At 44.9% G+C, this 18,441-nt stretch overlaps 1 protein-coding gene across 4 annotated transcripts in view; it reads left to right on the top strand.

Annotated features, from left to right (window-relative positions):
- The window catches only part of LOC147750899 (src substrate cortactin-like), a 144,394-nt gene that overhangs the window by 81,737 nt on the left and 44,216 nt on the right, over positions 1-18,441 (top strand). For all 4 annotated transcript variants that reach the window (XM_086918702.1, XM_086918730.1, XM_086918712.1 and 1 more), the window contains exons 7-9: positions 3,891-4,001; positions 14,843-14,953; positions 18,137-18,247. In XM_086918702.1, coding sequence (XP_086774828.1) covers positions 3,891-4,001; positions 14,843-14,953; positions 18,137-18,247 — 333 coding nt within the window. The remainder of the gene's footprint in view (positions 1-3,890; positions 4,002-14,842; positions 14,954-18,136; positions 18,248-18,441) is intronic.

Consider the following 18,441-nt stretch of genomic DNA (forward strand, 5'->3'; position numbering starts at 1 on the left):
GCCACCTGCACCACTGGCATGACATCACCACTGCCGCCATCGTTTTATCCGTGCCGGGTAACTAGACTTTCATGCTGAGCCTGTTCTTGGTTTTGATTACGCCTTGGTGGCCATGGTAGGCCAGCTGAATGGCTTGGTTGGTAAGGCTGGTGGGATTCACCAATCAAGGTCCCCTGAGCAAACACTCACTGGCATCTGTCGAGAGCTCTTGGCAAATGTTGACCAGAGATTCTAGGACCCTTTTTGCCTCTGGGGTCCTCTGTGACAAGTGTGCTTTCAGCATCCTCCCCTCACCGGACTGGACCCTAGCAATTGCCAGTTATAGGCATTCGTCTTCTTTGGTGACTTGCAAGAGAGTGGCAAGTGACAAGGTTAGTGGCTTGGACTCTCGTCAACATACCAGAGTACTCCACTGTCTCCTCTGCCTCCTCAGCTTTCTTGGTGGTCACACCTCAGGGATGGTGGGAGAGGTAGTCAGTTGGATTGGTGGGGCCTGGTCTGTACTCAATATGGCAGTCCTACTCTTGTGACTGGAGCATCCACTTCTCAATGCAAGGTGGCAGTTTGGATCATGACCGGTGGTACAGTGGCACCAGGGGTTTGTGGTCCATTGTGGCTACAAATGGGTGCCCATGCACATATCAGTGAAGGTGTCTGCCGGCCCAGTGTATGCAATACTTCCCTCTCGATTTGTGGGTATCGTTTTTTAATGCTCACTGTAAGGGACCTCCTAGCATACTTGACTGGGGTCCAGGCTCCCTATCACTGAGTGAGAACAGCTCCGAGCCCTTATAGGCTAGCATCCACTGCGAAGTTTGTTGGCCTCTGTGACCGAGTGGTGTCGGCTGACAGGGCTTCTTTGGTTCTATGAAAAGTATTTTCATGTTCTGTGCTCTAGGTCCGTGTGGCGTTTGTCTTGGTGAGTTCGCACAGAGAATGGGTGAGGTCCGTGATGAACCTCCCACAATAATTTACCATACCTAGAAAGCTCTGAACTTCCGATTTGTTGGTGGGTGCTGGGACTTCCTGTACATCTTGCCCCTTCTCTGGTTCTGGCACTACTCTGCCGAGAAGGTGTATTCAAAAAAACTGAATGAGTGGCTGAGCGAAGGTCTACTTTTGAAACCCACTTCGCTCCACTGAGTTCCCCAAGGATATTCTCTACTGTGGGATGCAGATGGCGTCCCTGTTTAATGGCGCCATTGGGAAGTTGCATGCCCACACAGATGCAGATTTCCCCGGGCTGCTTCTGCATCTTGGCTATTAGGATCTGTGAGACACGCGGGGTGGGGAGAGTCACTTTTTCAATGATGCCAGCATGCTCTAGCTTCTCCAGATCTTCCTCGACCTTTTGCTTGAAATGAAATGCAATGAGCCCGAACCACAGTTCTACCAGCTGAATGGACCGGTCGATGTGTAGCTTCACCTCTTTCCCTTTCAGACATCCGATGCCTTTGAATAGGTCAACAAATTCTTTGAGAGTGGTAGATAGCTCCTCCACTTGTACTCCGAAGGTGAAGGATGTCAGATCTAGCTCCTCTGCTGTGTACCCACTGACCAGAATATCATGTCCTCTATCAGACACATTGACGGTGGTTTCAACACTTACTTCCTTGTGAAACACCCTGTTAGTGGTATGGGTTGTGCTTGTCAAGTCTATTTGTATGACTGCATTGCAGGCTCTGAGGCCAAGACGCCTGCAATGAGGTCACACAAATAGACTTGATAGACACATACTCATGTCAGATTTGACTTCTACTTCTACTGCCGCTTTCATACTTATTTGATTCGTACTCCTGACTTGCGTGATTACTTGCATGGCATTTGAGGGACCACTTTATCCAAGAGGTTCTCAGTTTTTACAAATACAGTGTGACCGAGCACAGTGGTGCCGGTTTGGTTTTATCACCGGCATTACGATTACTCCATCAGATTATTTCACCGGACAGTCCTTATTATTGACAGTCTTCGTACAGCACCACCATTATTGATCTACAGCGTTGCGTGCACCCTACCGGTTTGGAATTTTCACCAGTCTAATGACTACCCTGAGCGTTTGTATTACCATACAGCCCTGAAGAGTCAGAAAACTACTGGTTTCCCTGAAGAAACACGTGTCGGCTGGCTGCGCTGTACAAACTGTATTAAAGAACAAAATACATTATTCAAGAATTCTGTTCTGATTTGCTTTAATCAAATTCTTTTTTATGATACATTGTGATACTATATCTGTGCACGGGAGACGGGCAAATGTATATGTTGTAGTGTCTTTCTACACAGATTAAGGGGTTAAAAGGTTTCCCCTTCCCAGTTAGCACCATAGCTTACGTTTGCAATCATAGACACTAACATTAACAAGCTGAGCGCCATTCTTCCTACATACTAAAACCTTGTTCTTATAGCATCAACACCTTTTACTCCTCACAGGGTCTACAATTTGCCCTAAGACTCCTAATCCAAATGCCACAGTTCAGGAGATCTGAAGCTGAGGTGGGCATTTTCCCTGGTACCCTCTGACATGTAGAATGAACTGCCTGAAACCGTTTTTAGTTGGACTGCTAGAATGCGAAAAAAAGAATGGCGAAGAGCCATCTCTTTTCATGATGTGCTCACCAACATGCAACATCAATTACGAGCTCCTTGGATACCCTTACTTTCAAGTGAGCATCATGTAGAAAACTCAACTTCAACTATATCTGCCAGTAAAATTAACAGTGTATCAGCATTACAGTAAAAACCCAACAATCAACTATCACATAACTAAAAGAGAACATAACAGAGCACATAACAGAGCAACACACTATTATCACAACTATACAACTATACAACAACAGCTCAACAAAGAAAATGCACAATATAATGCAGCCTGATATTTAACCATAGCTTGAGCTTCAGCGTATGACACCACAAGTCCCAGCTGAAGTAACATCATAACAAGATAACCTCAATGTAGTATATGCTAACATATTAGACAAACACACCAGAAACTTACACACAGAACCTCAAGACTAGTTCCTTACCTACCTATAATACATGCGTGAATAAGTATTGCCATCACAAACACAGATATACCAATAGTAACCTTTTCCATTTCAGTCATCTCCTGTGAGCCAAAGTTCCTCAGAATTAGCACCGACTTCTTCTTGTAGGTTGCTCTGGGTTGGATTACAGTTTCACTTCTTTTTGTAGTAATGAGTGCTTCTTTGTCCGCTTACATCCCCTTTTCAGACTGTACTTATTCTCTCAGGGCTGCCACAACACAGAGCCATTCTCTTTGAAGCTCCTAGGATGATTCTTCCCAGTGTTGGTCAGTTGCTGTGCTACTGATCTCCACTTTATAGCGGGGCCTCTCTATACTTAGTCATACTATGCTCTTGTTGGTTTCTACAGTCTTCTGCTGCACATCTGAGACACTGGGGAGCATAAAATTCAATCTTTTCCTGCATCACCAAATTTCCTCCAACCTTAGTCAAACACATCCTGCATTCCGTTGAACTGCAAGCTACCCTGGTATTGCAGTCTTTTTTTTTTAGTTTTTTTCATTTCTGGCACCTGTGGAAGCCTGGACAGCATGTGCATGAATTGCAACCTGTTCTCACTGGTAAAACACATAATCTGCATCCCTATTTACTGCAATTAGCCATGGTATTCCTTTCACTTATATATGGCCCTTTTTTGGTGCTGACTCACTCCCCATTGTGAGCTTCCAGGGAAGTCTGCGACCTTTTTGGTCTTTCTTCACTGATTTCTCCCCATGCTCATTCTCTTCCTATAGTCCTGTGTGCTTGACTACCAGCATGCTCTCAGGCCCATCTCAGTGTCTTCTGCTATGGCTAGTGTGCTCAAAATCATCCATCAGTTCTGACATCCTTGGAATCTATTTCTTTCAGATTATTCCAAAGGCTTTGGTGGACGATATGGGGTGGAGAAGGACAAGGTGGACAAGACGGCCGTGGGCTTCGATTACAAGGGTGTGACAGAGAAGCACGAGTCACAGAAAGGTGAGAAATTATGGCTAGGAATGACTGTGGGCTTTAAAGTATTGTACAAGACAGATAATCACATGGACTCTGTCTGCTCGTCATATGCCCTGAATCCACTCAGTTGAAAAAATAGACCCGTAAAATGGTGGCTGTTCTTAGTAGGGCATGTGTTTCACTGACAATGAAAATACTTACCAGAGGAATTGAATAATTGAAAAGCTCTCATCTTGTGAATGCAAACAAAAATATATAATTCTTAAGTAAACCTACAGTAATTTGTTCTGTCTGCTTTTTACTCATTACTTACCCACACAAAGTGTCCTGACTAGGCCATTCATGTTATTTATGTTTAAAACAAATGTTTACATTGTGTATACATTAAAGTACTTATATGCACCGCTAAAATATATATGATCAATATCTTAGATCTTCTGGAGGTATTTGGTAGAAACTAGGGCCTTCCCCTTTTGCTGGCTTGTTATCAATGGCATACCAGACGTCTCCTGGCAGCAAAATTTGAAAGTGCGAGTCCGGAGCCTTTAGCCAATCTACTTCCTACTCTCCTTTTGATGGCTCTGAATTGGACAACAGTGCATACATGGCTAAAAGCAATCAAAGGACTGGTATTTCTTGCATATAATCAATCAATGGCACAGTAGTAACAGCCCAAAGACATTTGTTACTATTGTCAATGATGTACCAACATTTTAATCAGGAACAGATCCAACCACCCCTCAGTTGCTTGCTACATCACCTTCGCGGTTGGGACATATTTGCTCAGAAGCCACTTCCCTTTTCATTCCTGATATTTCTAGGCTGCCTTTTCTGAAAGTGTCTTGCAGCTGTCCTTGTAGCTGTATTGTTATGTAAGAACTGTGATCGTCTGAATGGAGATGGACAGAGCTGAATGACCAATGGGATAGCATTGCCTCCGGCTCTATAAACGTTCACTTATACCGAGGCAAGAGTAGTAACTATTTGGTGCCCTAAACAGACTTCATATTGTAAGGAAGCATTTGACTTGAACAAGGGGTGGATCTTGGAAATTCCTTGAAATTACAGAGACATTTCAATCCCACCCATCTTAATGTCCATCATGGCAGAGTGTGTTCCATAGGGTTGTGATGCCCTTCATATGCTTAAGTGCAAAGCAGGCTCCAGAGATCCAGACAACTCGCCTGACTGTGAAGCATGAGGTCCCATTGGTAAGAGTCTCCTTCCAATCATCTGTTCAGAGCAGGTTCCAGCGATAAAGATGTAAGTGCAGAGGGTAGCCCATGGGTAGCTGTGATTTTCCTCTCCATCCTATGCAGAGTGTGTTTAAGCATTTTAAGGAGTGTCCTTGCAGCTCACCTGTGGAGTACTGACATGCTCTTCGAAACGTCTTTCAGGAATAGGGCCCAGAGATGAACATGGCCTGCCTGTCTGTCACCGCAGAGCAGAGTCAAGGAGCCAGCCTGCTTGGTGGCGATTGACTTTCTGAAACTGCATTTGCCAACGTGGTGGATGCACTCACTAAAAACTGAATGCCCTATAGGCAGCGTTATATATATATTTTTTTAAACATCTTTTTATTAACAAATTAACAAAAAGAAAATACATCAGGTGAGGTGATAACTTCACAGTAAATGAATCCAATATCGCACATACATAATCAATAAAACAATATACGATTAATAGGATCACGGGGATTCCTGCGCCTCCTCCGCTACTCGCCGGGCCGGGCGTGCAGATCTCACCCCGGTGGCTATTCCAAGCCCCCCAGACCTTTCCCCATTTCTCTGGATAGCCCCTGGCCACATACACCGACTTCTCCCTGAATATGCACCAATCTAGGTCCCCCATCTATTTAGCAACCCGGGGTGGTTGGCTGGCTCCCCACAGCTGAACAATATTCTGTTTGGCTATCACACATGCCAGCATCATCCATTGCTTACTATACACATTCAGGTCCGTGGGTTCCCACACATTCAGTATACATCTCCGGGCTTTTGGTCTACTCCTCTCCCCCAAGGCCTCCCCTATCTCGTCATGTACCTTCATCCAATACTCCTGCACTTCTACACAGTGCCACAAAATATGCATGAAGGTGCCCAACTCTCCGCACACCCTTTGGCACTCACCACTTTCCACTCGCCCCATACGCTCAAATCTCGGCCCTGTAATATACAACCTATGTAAAATCTTTAATTGCACCAGTCGAAGCCTCATATGGATCGCTACCACCTTCGGGAGGAAATCGCCTCTGTCCAGTCCTCTTCATCAAGCTCTATCCATTCCCATCCACGCTCCATTGTGATCTGATAAGTCCCAGGGGGCTCTCCATATGATTAATAAGCTTTTTGTATATTAAAGAGATGGTTTTCTCGGGGAGATGTCCATCTAACACTCTGTCCTCGAGAGGAGAGTCCTCTGGAAGCAGGGTTCCCCCCGGTATGCGGGCGAGGAGGGCGTGCCTAATCTGGAGGTACTTTCTTAGGTCTGGCAATCCAATCCCACGTCATACCATGGGAGAGTGAGCTTGGTAAAGCCTATTCGGGGTCTCCCGTCCCAAAGCAGCTTCCTCTGAAGGGCCTCTATTTCTTTAAAATAGGATACAGGCACCGGGTCCATTGTATTCTGAAGCACGTATAAAAATCGGGGGAGTGCTATCATCTTAAACTGCACTGCCCTACCAAACAAGGACAGCGGGAGTGCCTTCCAGCACTCAACATCCTTTCGGAACCGACTCAAAGGGGGACCCAGATTGTTGGCATAACTCAGTTTTGGGTCAAGTGTTGCGTAGATACCAAGGTATTTAAACCCCACTGGCTCTATCTGAATCGGGTACGACGATGGAATCACCGGCGGCTCACCCACGAGGACGAAGAGTACCGACTTCAGCCAATTTATAGCGAATCCGGAATACCTATCAAATATGGCAAGAATATCCAGAAAATTACTCAAAGACGCCTTGGGGTTGGTAAGATAAAGTAGGATATTGTCTGCATAGAGTGAAATTTTATCCTCCCACTCTGGCGTCTACCGTAAGCCCCGTATTGACCGATCCCACCGGACCCACTCCGCCAGAGGCTCCAATGCAAGAGCAAAGAGAAGCGGGGACAAAGGAAATCCCGGTCTCGTGCCTCTCCCCAACGGAAAGTCAGCTGACTTACAGTTGTTCACAACCACTCTGACCAAGGGATCAACGTACAATAAGCGTACCCAACTGATGAACTCTGGTCCAAAGCCAAACTTTGCCAATACCGCAAATAAGTAAGCCCACTCAACCCTATCAAACGCCATGGTGGCATCTAAGGACACCAGAACAGCAGGCTCATGTATCTTCAGGGAACTGCCTAGGATTCCATGTAGCCTATGCAAATTCTGAGCCGTGTTACGGCGTGGCATGAAGCCAGAATGATCGGGGTGTATCAAAGTTGTGATTACTTTAACCAATCTGGTAGAGAGAAGTTTTGCCAGGATTTTAAGCTCAGGGTTGAGCAGCGAAATGGCTCTATATGAGGAACAGAGTGTTTTAGGCTTACCTACCTTGTGGATAACCGCAATATTTGCCACCCGCTGATTATATGGAAGTCGTCCCACTTCCCTGCTTTCTATAAACATGGCTCGGACATAAGGGGTGAGTTTGAGCATTCAATTTGTACAGCTCTATTGGTATTCCTTTGGGGCCAGTAGCCTTCCCAGATTTTACCCCCCTAATCGCCTGCGCAATCTCATCATTTGTGAAAGAGGAGTCCAAATATCCCCTATTGTCATCGGACAATTCAATCATGATGTCCCTAATCACTTCACTGTTTTCTGCCTCCGTATATCCACCGACAGTGGTATATACCCCACTGTAGTAATCCGAGAACATATCTGCAACTGCCTGGGCATCCGTAACTATATCGGAATCCGTACCCTGCAACTCAAGAACCAACCTCGATGCCCACTCCTCACGTTCAAGCCATGCAATCAATTTTCCGGCCTTGTCACCATGCTCATTTATCTGACTCTGGACGACATTGTTCTGGGCTATTATCCTATCTCTAGCTAAACTTTTATACTCATCCTCCCGTAGTTTCAAAAGATGCAGGGCCCTCCGGAGTAGCAGATCTCGCCAGTACCTCCTCTGACCGAATCACCTCTGCCTCCACCCTGACCACCTCTGCCTGATGCCTCCTTTTCTTCCCGGCCACCAGAGACAGGACCTCACCACACATCACTGTCTTGTATGCCTCCCACAGTGATTGCGCTGAGTCAACAGTACCCACATTTTCTCTGAAGTAACGATCCAATGTCTCAACTATCTCTTTTTTGGTGGCTGGGTCCTTTAAGTGCCACGCACTGATGGGGGCTACTCTGCCTACCGCCGGCTGCCTGAGCTCGACACGTAACCACATTGGAGAATGATCGGAAATACCCCTGCCAAGATAACACGCCTCCCTAACCGTTGCTGCCATAACCGCCGGTATCAACACATAGTCCAGTCTGGACAAGCTATGATAGGCGGCGGGCACGTGAGTGAAATGCGTCTGCGTTGGATTCTGTACCCCCCAGCTATCTACAAGCCCCATTGTATCAAGAAAATTCGGTACCCGCGCCGGATGCCGATCGAGCTTACCGTCTAGTACAGCATTAAAGTCACCCCCCAATACCAACAGGCCCAGAGGCAGGGTCAGGGAGACTGTTCCCAGATCCTGGAACGTATCAGATTGGAGGCCAGGGGGTACATATATTAACAAAAAGGTCTCCGCCCCCCCCCCCTAATACTGTCCCGAAACACCAATATAGCGGCCCCTCTGGTCGGACCGCGTCACCTGGATTACCAAGGGAAAGAAGTTTTTCATCAAATTACTGACACCCGTGACCCCGTGATAAACCCACCGTGTGCTACCAATTTAAACCCTCCTTTATGAAGGGCCATGCAGCGGTTACGGATGAGATGGGTCTCTTGCAATAGTACCACATCCGGGGAGTGTCGTCTAACAAGCTGATTCACCATCTCTCTCTTGATTCTGTCACCCAGGTCGTTAACATTCCAGCTAAGCACCTTTATCCCCGATCCCCGGCTAGCGTCCGACATTCGACTTACACAAGCATCTTTCAACTACCACCTTGCCACCTAATGCATAAAGAAAAAGAAAGTTCCAAGAAGAACCAAACAATGCAAACCCAAACAGTACAATTAGTGCTACATAAAATAAAATCAAAAAACGAAACCACAAAACCCAACCCAGTATCCCCCCTCCTCCCAGCACCCCTGCACATGGCAAATGCCCATCCCCAACTCGCGGTGTGCCTGTCGGCTCATTCTTCCCCAAACAATTAACTAAAAGTAGTAACGGGGAAGAAACCAAAGCCCCGCCCCTCCCCCCTGCCTCCAGGGTAATCAATTGTGCCCTATGTTTACAGTTCTTTTATTCACAAAAACGGGAATGGTAACGTTCTTGCCCCATCTTTTGTGCCTCTCCGCCAATATCCATAAGTCCCTGGACACAGTCTTACTGTTCAATCTCTCCTCCTCAGATCTGGACTAGTGTTCTGCACCCCCACCCGTGGGCTTACTATCAATCCAGTCTGCTGCCACCTCTGTATTTCCGAAGAACCAGGTCTTCCCTTCCATTTCTACTCGCAAGCGAGCCGGATACATCATTGCATATCGCAGCCCCTTATCCCCTAACTTCCTCTTGACTGGTAGGAAACTTTCAGCCCGATTCATCATTGTGAAGTTTTGCGAGTCTGAAATAGCGATTAATAACCAATCGCTATTCCAGACTCGCAAAACGGGATTCATGTAGGAATCTCAATATTTTTTGTGATTCCTACAGGTTCCTTATTTGCGATTAGCTAATTGCTAATCGCAAATAAGGAATAACTCCCCATTCATTCCTATGGGCCTAAAGGCCCATAAGAATGAATGGGGAGTCATTCCTTATTTGCGATTAGCAATTAGCTAATCGCAAATGAGATTGCGATTTCAAGGGTGCAGGGGTGTCCAAAGGACACCCTGTAACACCCCTGAAATGTAAATTTACACAGATGTTACACACACACATGTCCAAAGGACATGTGTGTGTGTAACATGCAACTTAGAAAAATGCTTTTAAAAGCATTTTTCTAAGTTTACGCTATTTACCACGAGGTTTGACCTCGCGGTAAATAGCGTCCAAAAATTGCGATTTCGCAATTTTAAAATGGATCATGAATTGCATTTAAGGAATCTCAAATAGAGATTCCTTAAGTGCAATTCCTCGCAAATGTGCGAATTCCTAATTAGCGAATTTTGCATTTGGGATGATGAATCCCAAATGCAAAAATTGCACTCGCAAAGGGCCAGATTCTCAGAATCTGGCCCTTTGCGAGTGCAATTTAGCTTGATGAATAAGCCGGTTTGTCTCTGTTTCTGGACTGTCTGGGTGAAATCCAGGAAGAAGGAAAGTGTTGCATTCTCATATCATAATGGGGTCCCCATTAACGCCGTCTGCAGGATGACATCACGGTCTTGAATATTAAGCACTCTGGCAATCATTGGTCGAGGGTGTGCCCCAGGCCCAGGTCTTCCCCCCGGCACCCTATGGGCCCTCTCTATAGTGAAGTAGTTGCTAAGACCCTTCGGCTTGAGATGATTTAGGATGATATCGTCTACAAATAGATCTGGTGTCAGACCTTCCGAGTTCTCGGGCACTCCCAGAATGCGAACGTTTTTGCGCCTGGCTCTCCCTTCGTAATTGTCCAGCTTCCGGTTCGTGGCTTCTCGAGACGTTTTCAGGGTGCACACCTCCCGCTGCAGTTCGGCTACATCATCTATCAGGCTTGCCGTTTTGATGTCTAACGACTTGACCTTCTCGTTGGTCTTCGTAAGATCGGCCCAAATCAGATTCACCTCAATAGTGACTGTATCCAGCTTATTATCCAAGGATTCAATTTTGCCACCAAGTGAAGACTGAACTCCATTGATTGCTGCCATAACGTCTGCCACAGTTGGCTCAGTCAGAACGTCCGGTATGTCTCCCCCTACAGATTGGGCCTTCCTGGATCCGCCGGGGATCCCCTGGGCATCGCGTAGCGATCTAGTTTGTTAGATTGCACATGTTTTGCCCCCTTCGAGGACCTGGGCACTGGCTTTTCCGAGTCAGGTTTCGCCGCCATCGTCTCGCTCTCCTCTCTCGCACGGAAGGCAGCAAATCTCAACTGGACCCCCTGCCACCGAAATTAGCAATGGTCCAGTGCTGTGGGACTCGGAGCGCAGCACCCGGCCACCGCAGTCCCCTTAGTCAGTAGCCTTTCCTCCATGCGCAGATAGCTGGATTGCTCTCCAGATAGCACAGCCGTATTGCTTAGCTCTCATCTATGCAGACCATAAGGAACTGTCTACTTTGTCTCAGTGGCAGCCTTCCATGGCTGTTGTTGTTGAAGGCCGGTTATTCCTCTGATAACAGTTGTGTGACTTATGGTTCTGTGAGTCTTGTGAGACAGACAGCCACATGGATTTCCACACTTCATCTGACTCCCCGCCTTTAAGGAGCCAGCTCTCTCCACCTATTGTTGTTGCTGCAGATCTCCTGATATCTCTGAAAGAGTCCCTTGAATATGTCTTTCCCTTCTCCTGACTGTTTTACTGGCAGGAGTGCTCCATGCCTCTTATTGTTGCATGTCTCCAGGCGTGACCGGTGTCCTTTTCCTCTACCAGCTGCGCTCCATGTCTTTTATTGTTGCAGGCCTCCAGATCTGGCCTACTTTTCCCTTACACTGCGCTCCACCAGTCCAGGTAGAGCCTCCGCAGGCAGAGAGCGCAATCACTGGCGCCCGCCGCAAGGCGCCCGACCCGCCACTTGGTCCTCGCAGATACTGCACCAGTTGCCGCCCGCCGAGACAGGCACGACGAATCTCCGCAATCCTCACTCCCGGGGGTCCCACTGCCGACGCTCCAATATTCAGCAAACCGAGGGGCAGCCACTGGCATCCAACAACGCCTGGTGGATCGCGTTGCGTTTAAAGCCCTGTCCAGCAACAGGGGGCGAGGACCACTCGCGGGGCCGGACCGGCAACTTCCGGTTGCCGGCCCCGTTGTTATTCACTTGCGGCCGGGGTCGCGATACACCCGAGACCCCGGCTCACCGGCAAGCAGGCCCCACACCTTGCGGGCGCCTTTCCCTCAGATCCCCGCACCAGAGCGAGACGCGGATCGGGCCGTCAAGTATCGCTTCCCTTACGAAGTCGAATTCCCAGCGAAGGGCACAGGATGGTTATCAGGATGGGTCTGGAGGTGGCTTGGGTCTCGGGAGCTAAGAGCTCACGCAGCCATCATGGACACACGCGTGACTCCTCCTGGGAAGCTTTGTTTTTGAGACCACTTCTCTATTTAGCTTAACAGAATGAAACCCCCAAAAACGGGTTAGTTTCTGTGAAACACAAAAGCAATCTCCCTGACGGGCCTGAGTTATTTTATTTTTGTTTGTCACAGACCTTTCTTTGTTATCCTGCCCCATAGCTCAAACCCTCACAATTCAGTGACAGAACATCTACCCTAAACAGGGTGAGACTATTGCTACTGCGACCTATCAGCCATATGGTGAATGGTCCACTGGGCCAAAGCTTTCCAACTGCAGAGTCACCATTGGCTCCATCATTGAGAATATTGCTGTTCTCCCACCTCTAACTCAGGCGGGGAATTATGGAATTGATGGAGTTTATGATGGGGCTCCCACTACGCTAAATGGTAATTGAAACTTTCCAAGCCCCACTTGGGTTCTGCACTATTATGCAATGCCCACTGCATCTTTTGCAGTTGTTATGATAATTTCCAAACCACAGTAATTTCAGAATGGGCATTGAGAGGCTCCCACATGGACTAACAAGCTCATCTAGAGCCTGCCGGCCGGCACACCAGCCTGGTTGGTGATGGACCACCCCCCTTACCTAGAGATCCCCACCCGCCTGTAGGGGGTCGCTGTGCTGAATGTGCATCTGCCGGTACAGTAGATGCACATTTGGCACCGCTAAATACAAAGCGAGTTGCCATATTGAAGCAGCCTGTTCAGTATTATTCTTTCTATGTCAGCAACAAAAACTAACATCAGGGGCTTATTGGGAGTTTGTTGCTTAGAAAGATAAAAATGAATATCCATAACGTGCAGAAAGTTTTCTCTTTACACGGTAGGAACGTATTTCTATTTCCCTGACTGGGTCCACTATGCCTTGCATGGCCGTCACTGGCAGAAACATCAGTTTAGGGAGCTCGCGCTAAATAGAATAGTGCATCCACCAATTTGACTCGGCTGCCACTTGATGAATCGGCTGCAGGGTCTAGGGTTTCTTATGGTTCTCCCATCAGAAACGTGGTGGTTCGCACAACTCTAAGGTGGATAACCATGTGATTGGCGGGCAGATAGTCTGGCCATTTGTGGTGGCTCTTCCCCTTCAACAAACCCTAAACAGCCCCCTAAATAGCTGCATGCAGAATCTATTTAGAGATTTGCACGTGTGAAGTCCACTTTGCATATTGTGATCATTGTTATCCTTTGTAACCCATGCCATATTTGTAATGTGACTTTTCTTAGTGATTGGCAATCTTAGGGAAAAAGAAGTCCATAGTAGAAGGGTCTGTAATGTACAGAAAATCACTCGCAATTTCCGAGTCCTTCTCCCACCTTCCTTCATGCAAACGTATAAGGATTGCAATAATACACATCAGGTGTCTGATAGGACTGTCTTTCAGTCAGTCCGGTTCAGTGGATTGCATTTTGGCGACTCAAAGACTGAAACCAACGTCCTGCCAGTGTCCCCCTCAGTTCTGCCCAACTGGATTGTCTTACAATTCTGAACTATGAGGGTATTGTGAACCAGTGAGACAGCAGAATGGTGTCTGCTCTTCTCTGTTTGCTAGAGTGCCATTGTATCTTCAGTTCTCACACCGGAGTAGGCAAAAGGTATATTTAGGATCAGTGTATTGTGGCTTCAGTCGGTACTTTCATTTTTCACTCTTGCATGCATTTTAGGGCAAGCACCTGGAGGTACTTCTCCCCACAATTTATTCTAAATGTGTGTCCCTATTTGTAGGCACCACACAGTGGCACAACTAGTTCATAATATTGGTGTATACAAAACAGTTCCATTTTCACCCTTTCTTTTCGTATCGAGTCCTGTTGTTCATTGTTCCTCAGCTCCCCCTGGTTTTTCATTACATCACTAACATTTTTCAGCTAAAGACATTGTTGCATACCCGCACTGGATAATAAAGTACAATGCAAAGTCAAATTTATCACACGTTTGTGCCTCAGCTGTCTGAAATTTCCAATCTTGTTTAAGTCTGCGTCTTACCTATCTATTCTTCCTTGCTTCTTTTATTTGCCATTCCATTGCCCAGCTCTGGCTCTGAGATACACCCTTTCTTTTCAACCACAATTACCTATTCCTGTTTGTATTGATTTCTGTTAATAGCCTCAACCAGTGTCCAATTCTTTATCGACACAGTTTCTACCAGTTTAGCCGCTGGGGCTTCTCACACTTCAACAACGCAGAAGTGTAGATTTTGTTGGTTTCAGTAGTAATTATGCTTAGTTTATCAAAAATGATTATCCTTAGCTTCCCTGATTTAAAACAATTAGCTGGTATACCTACCAGTGTATTTTTTTATTCACACTGGATAACAATCTTGCCATTTTATCTGTAGTATAATAAAGCACACACAAAATAAAAGAATATCATTTTAACACATTTTCAGACATAATAACTTTCTTTTTTGGTACTAAGATTGCTCCCATTTTTTCCATTTTCGGTTTAGTGAGCATTTTCTTCCTTTTCTCAATTATGGTTTATCATTTATATTAGATTCATATTCTTGTTTTTTCCAATCTTTGTTTTCTTTGTGGTAGATTATGCAGTTGGCTTTGGAGGGAAATACGGTGTTCAGAAGGACCGTCAAGATAAAGCTGCCCTTGGCTGGGATCACCAGGAAGCAGTGAAGCCCCACGAATCACAGACCGGTATGTCGCACCTCACATAGTCCGAGGTCACTACATACTATACCATCCACTCATAACTGGGTATATGACACATCAGCCAAACACAGGTGGGCGTGTTCCATACCATCGACTTACAGATGGGTAAAATCGAGAACATCCATTCACAAATTGTCTCTTTATCCTTTTGTGGATTTGAAAACGTGCCCATAGTACAAACCTCATCTGGGGTGTCCAACGGGTTTCTAGTTCTTTCTGCAGAATAACTAAGAATAAGAATGACTTAACTGTAGAAAGTGCAGCATCACTTTAGTTAAACAGTAGTCAGTGCATCCTCCTGTAAGGAAAGGAATCTTGTTCATCCTAAATTCTCTAAATAACATTGATAATTCTGTGCACCATACAAAGTGCCTTTCCATGGATGTGACTTACTCTTGATCTACAATAAATAGTCATCTGCCCACTGTTCCAGACATTTCTAATTCCCCAATTTTTCACTAGTTTGTTTTGATTTTTTTCCAGTCTTTTAAAATGGGTTTCTCTGTTTATATCCATGGTGTGTTCTACATGAATAACATAGATCTTGCTTATCCTCCATAACCTTTTTTTATTGTTGCACAGAGCGCCTTAAACGTTCTGTTTGCTTCAGAGTAGCCTAAAAAAATCCAATAACCTAGTAGCCTACACCAGCAACATATTGCCTTTCGACCCCCGAAAAAAAAATTCAGTTCATCTACCTGGAGCGAGCAGTGATTGGTCGTGGTCTCAGAACACCTTGCTTATAACATACACAGTGTTGGAGATACTCAAAATAATGTTGTCCTAATGCCAATACCTAAATTCACACTGCCCCCACCCCACCCCCCCCCCCAAAAAAAAAAACCTCATGAAACCCAGCTCTTGGTACATCTCAGTCTACATATCTGCCAAGGGAGATCTAAAATATATTTTTAAAAAGTGGTAGAAAGTCCCAATCGCCACTAAGCTTAATTTCCTAACTCAACAACACTCAAGGGAAAGCTAACTTTTGTCTCGCCATAAAAATACGAGGCAACTATTAAATAGGATAGACAAAGGCAATAGGTTTGACACTTGCCCTCAAGTGCTAAAAAAAGCAATTCATACTAACTACTGCTGTGCACAATATTTAAATAGGATTGACAAAGGCAATAGATTTGACACTTGCCCTCAAGTGCTAACAAAAGCAATTCATACTAACTACTGCTGTGCACAACATTTGAAAAAAGATTGCTTTGTGTTTACAGTGCATGGATTTGCTCGTGATTAAAGGCTAGATGCACAAATTTGTCTAGTAGTCTTAAAGTGTGTGATTCGCTAAATCACACGGTTTGTGACTACTGAATGCCATTTACAAATGTACTAAACCAACTTTGTGATTCAGTAAATGGTTACTTCATCGTAAAATGGGTTTAGAATTGCATTATGAACCATAATCTAGAAGGGTCATCATTTCAAATTCCAATTCCACAGTTCTTTGTAGGGGACCTTTCCCCCCTTTGTTAATGATCCAAAAGTTTACATGGGAATAGGCAATGTCCTAGGGGACACCTGCCAACTCTTTAGCAACCGTTTTGTGGAAAGCTTTTTTTTTTCTTAAATGCAGCCCCATTTCTTTTAAGGAAAACAGGCTCCTTTAAAAAAACACGTCTTTTATTTAAATGAAGTCACAAACATGGTGGTTTGCAGCCCACCTTCCCTGTTAAGGCATCCAGTTGGGGTAAGTGGCAATGTATGACCTACTTCATATAAGCACGTAGGTAAGTTCACAACAAAGTATCTCATTTGCAAAACGTCTGTTTGCCATTTACAAATGCTTTTTACAAATGAAATATTAGTACATCTGACCCAAAACTATGTTATGTCAGAGTACTATTTTCCGATGTTAAATAGCCCCTCATGTACTCCAATGGAGGAGAAAGAATGCCCCACAAACAGCCAATAGAAAGAAGGTGAGACTAAAATATTCCAGGGGACTACTCTAGGATGTGAATGACAATATCTTTAGCTAGTAGCCGAGGGTTCCTGAGTCAATTATTATAATGTCTACAAGAGACTGAACCAATGTCCCTTACAATTTGTATAGAAAACAATATGCGCCAAAAAATGTAATCCTAAAAAGGGACTTTATGTATGGATGGCCTGTTGCTAATTGATCAGACCGATCCAGAGTTACTTAGTCTCCCCTTACCAAAGACATTTGGTATCTGCATTGCAGCACTAGCCCTCGCTATGCTGACAGACACCCTCCCCATCGCAGATAAAAGTAAGAGTCATGAGAGGTTAGTCAAAATCGAAGTCTGGTTAAAGATTAAAATCATTCAACATAACGGGCAGAAGAGAAATCAATGATAGAAAAAAAGGATCACAAGACTTGCACACACACACACACACACACAGTTTATTGCCAAAGCAACAAAGATTTTAAAAGATTACTGCCACTAATTTAAAATGAACATTTTATGAAGAACAATCAAAGATTAAAAGATAAATAATTTAGAAAATTATCAAATCTTTACTATTTAATAAGAACTCGTTAAAGGGGTTCAATTTACTAATAATCAGCAATTACGACCGGTGGTGGTAATAAAAACCACCCATTATTGTAGGAAATTATACCACCTAATGTTAAATTCCAGTCTTTCTGGTTAGTTGCTGTGGCAAGATTACAGCTGATAGTAATTGCTTTACCCCATGTAGTCTCCTTTATTGATCAGAAAACCACTTGAAAAGGTTGGCAATACCACTCAAAAAAGGGTTATTATCAATATGCATGTTTTGTAAAGCTCCTGGCTACCGAAAAGTGATATAAACCCAGAATTAGATGCCAAAATGTAAAGCGTGGGATAGGAGTTGTCACTATATACCCCGATGAGGAAAGAGGTAGTTTGTGCAACAAAAGCTGTAAGCCTAACTCCGAAATTTTACTGTATTGTGAGACAATAATTTTTATCACTGACAATAACGTTTACCACTGATAACACATTTTGACACTTATAACCAATGAAAGAACTGAATGACGGGGAAAGACAAAATCCATTCCCGAAATCTGTTGCCCTGGATCTCAAACTCAACACTCATCCTTGCAGACTTTTCCCCTTCTTAACTCTTTCACTGGCCTCTTTCCTTGAAGCTCCCTCATTGTAATTGGACCGTTTTCTCTTTCTAACCTCGTATTTCTCTTAAAAGATCATGCAGTTGGATTTGGTGGAAAGTATGGAGTTCAGAAGGACCGTCAGGATAAATCCGCGCTCAGCTGGGACCACAAGGAAGAAGTGAAGCCTCACGAATCACAGACAGGTACATACTGCTCCGTCCAATCACAGTCAAAATCAGGGGACTCCAACCTTTTCTGTAATAATAGCTACTTAGTTACTTATATTGAATTGAAATCACCACGAGCTACTAATATTATGAGTGTTGTAACCGTGTCCTTGCAATATCACTGACTAGCTAAATATTTGTATGTGTGTTATGTATGTCAGTGCAAGTAT

This window comes from Lissotriton vulgaris, chromosome 1_1 (assembly GCF_964263255.1).
Source record: "Lissotriton vulgaris chromosome 1_1, aLisVul1.2, whole genome shotgun sequence".
NCBI classification, from domain to species: domain Eukaryota; kingdom Metazoa; phylum Chordata; class Amphibia; order Caudata; family Salamandridae; genus Lissotriton; species Lissotriton vulgaris.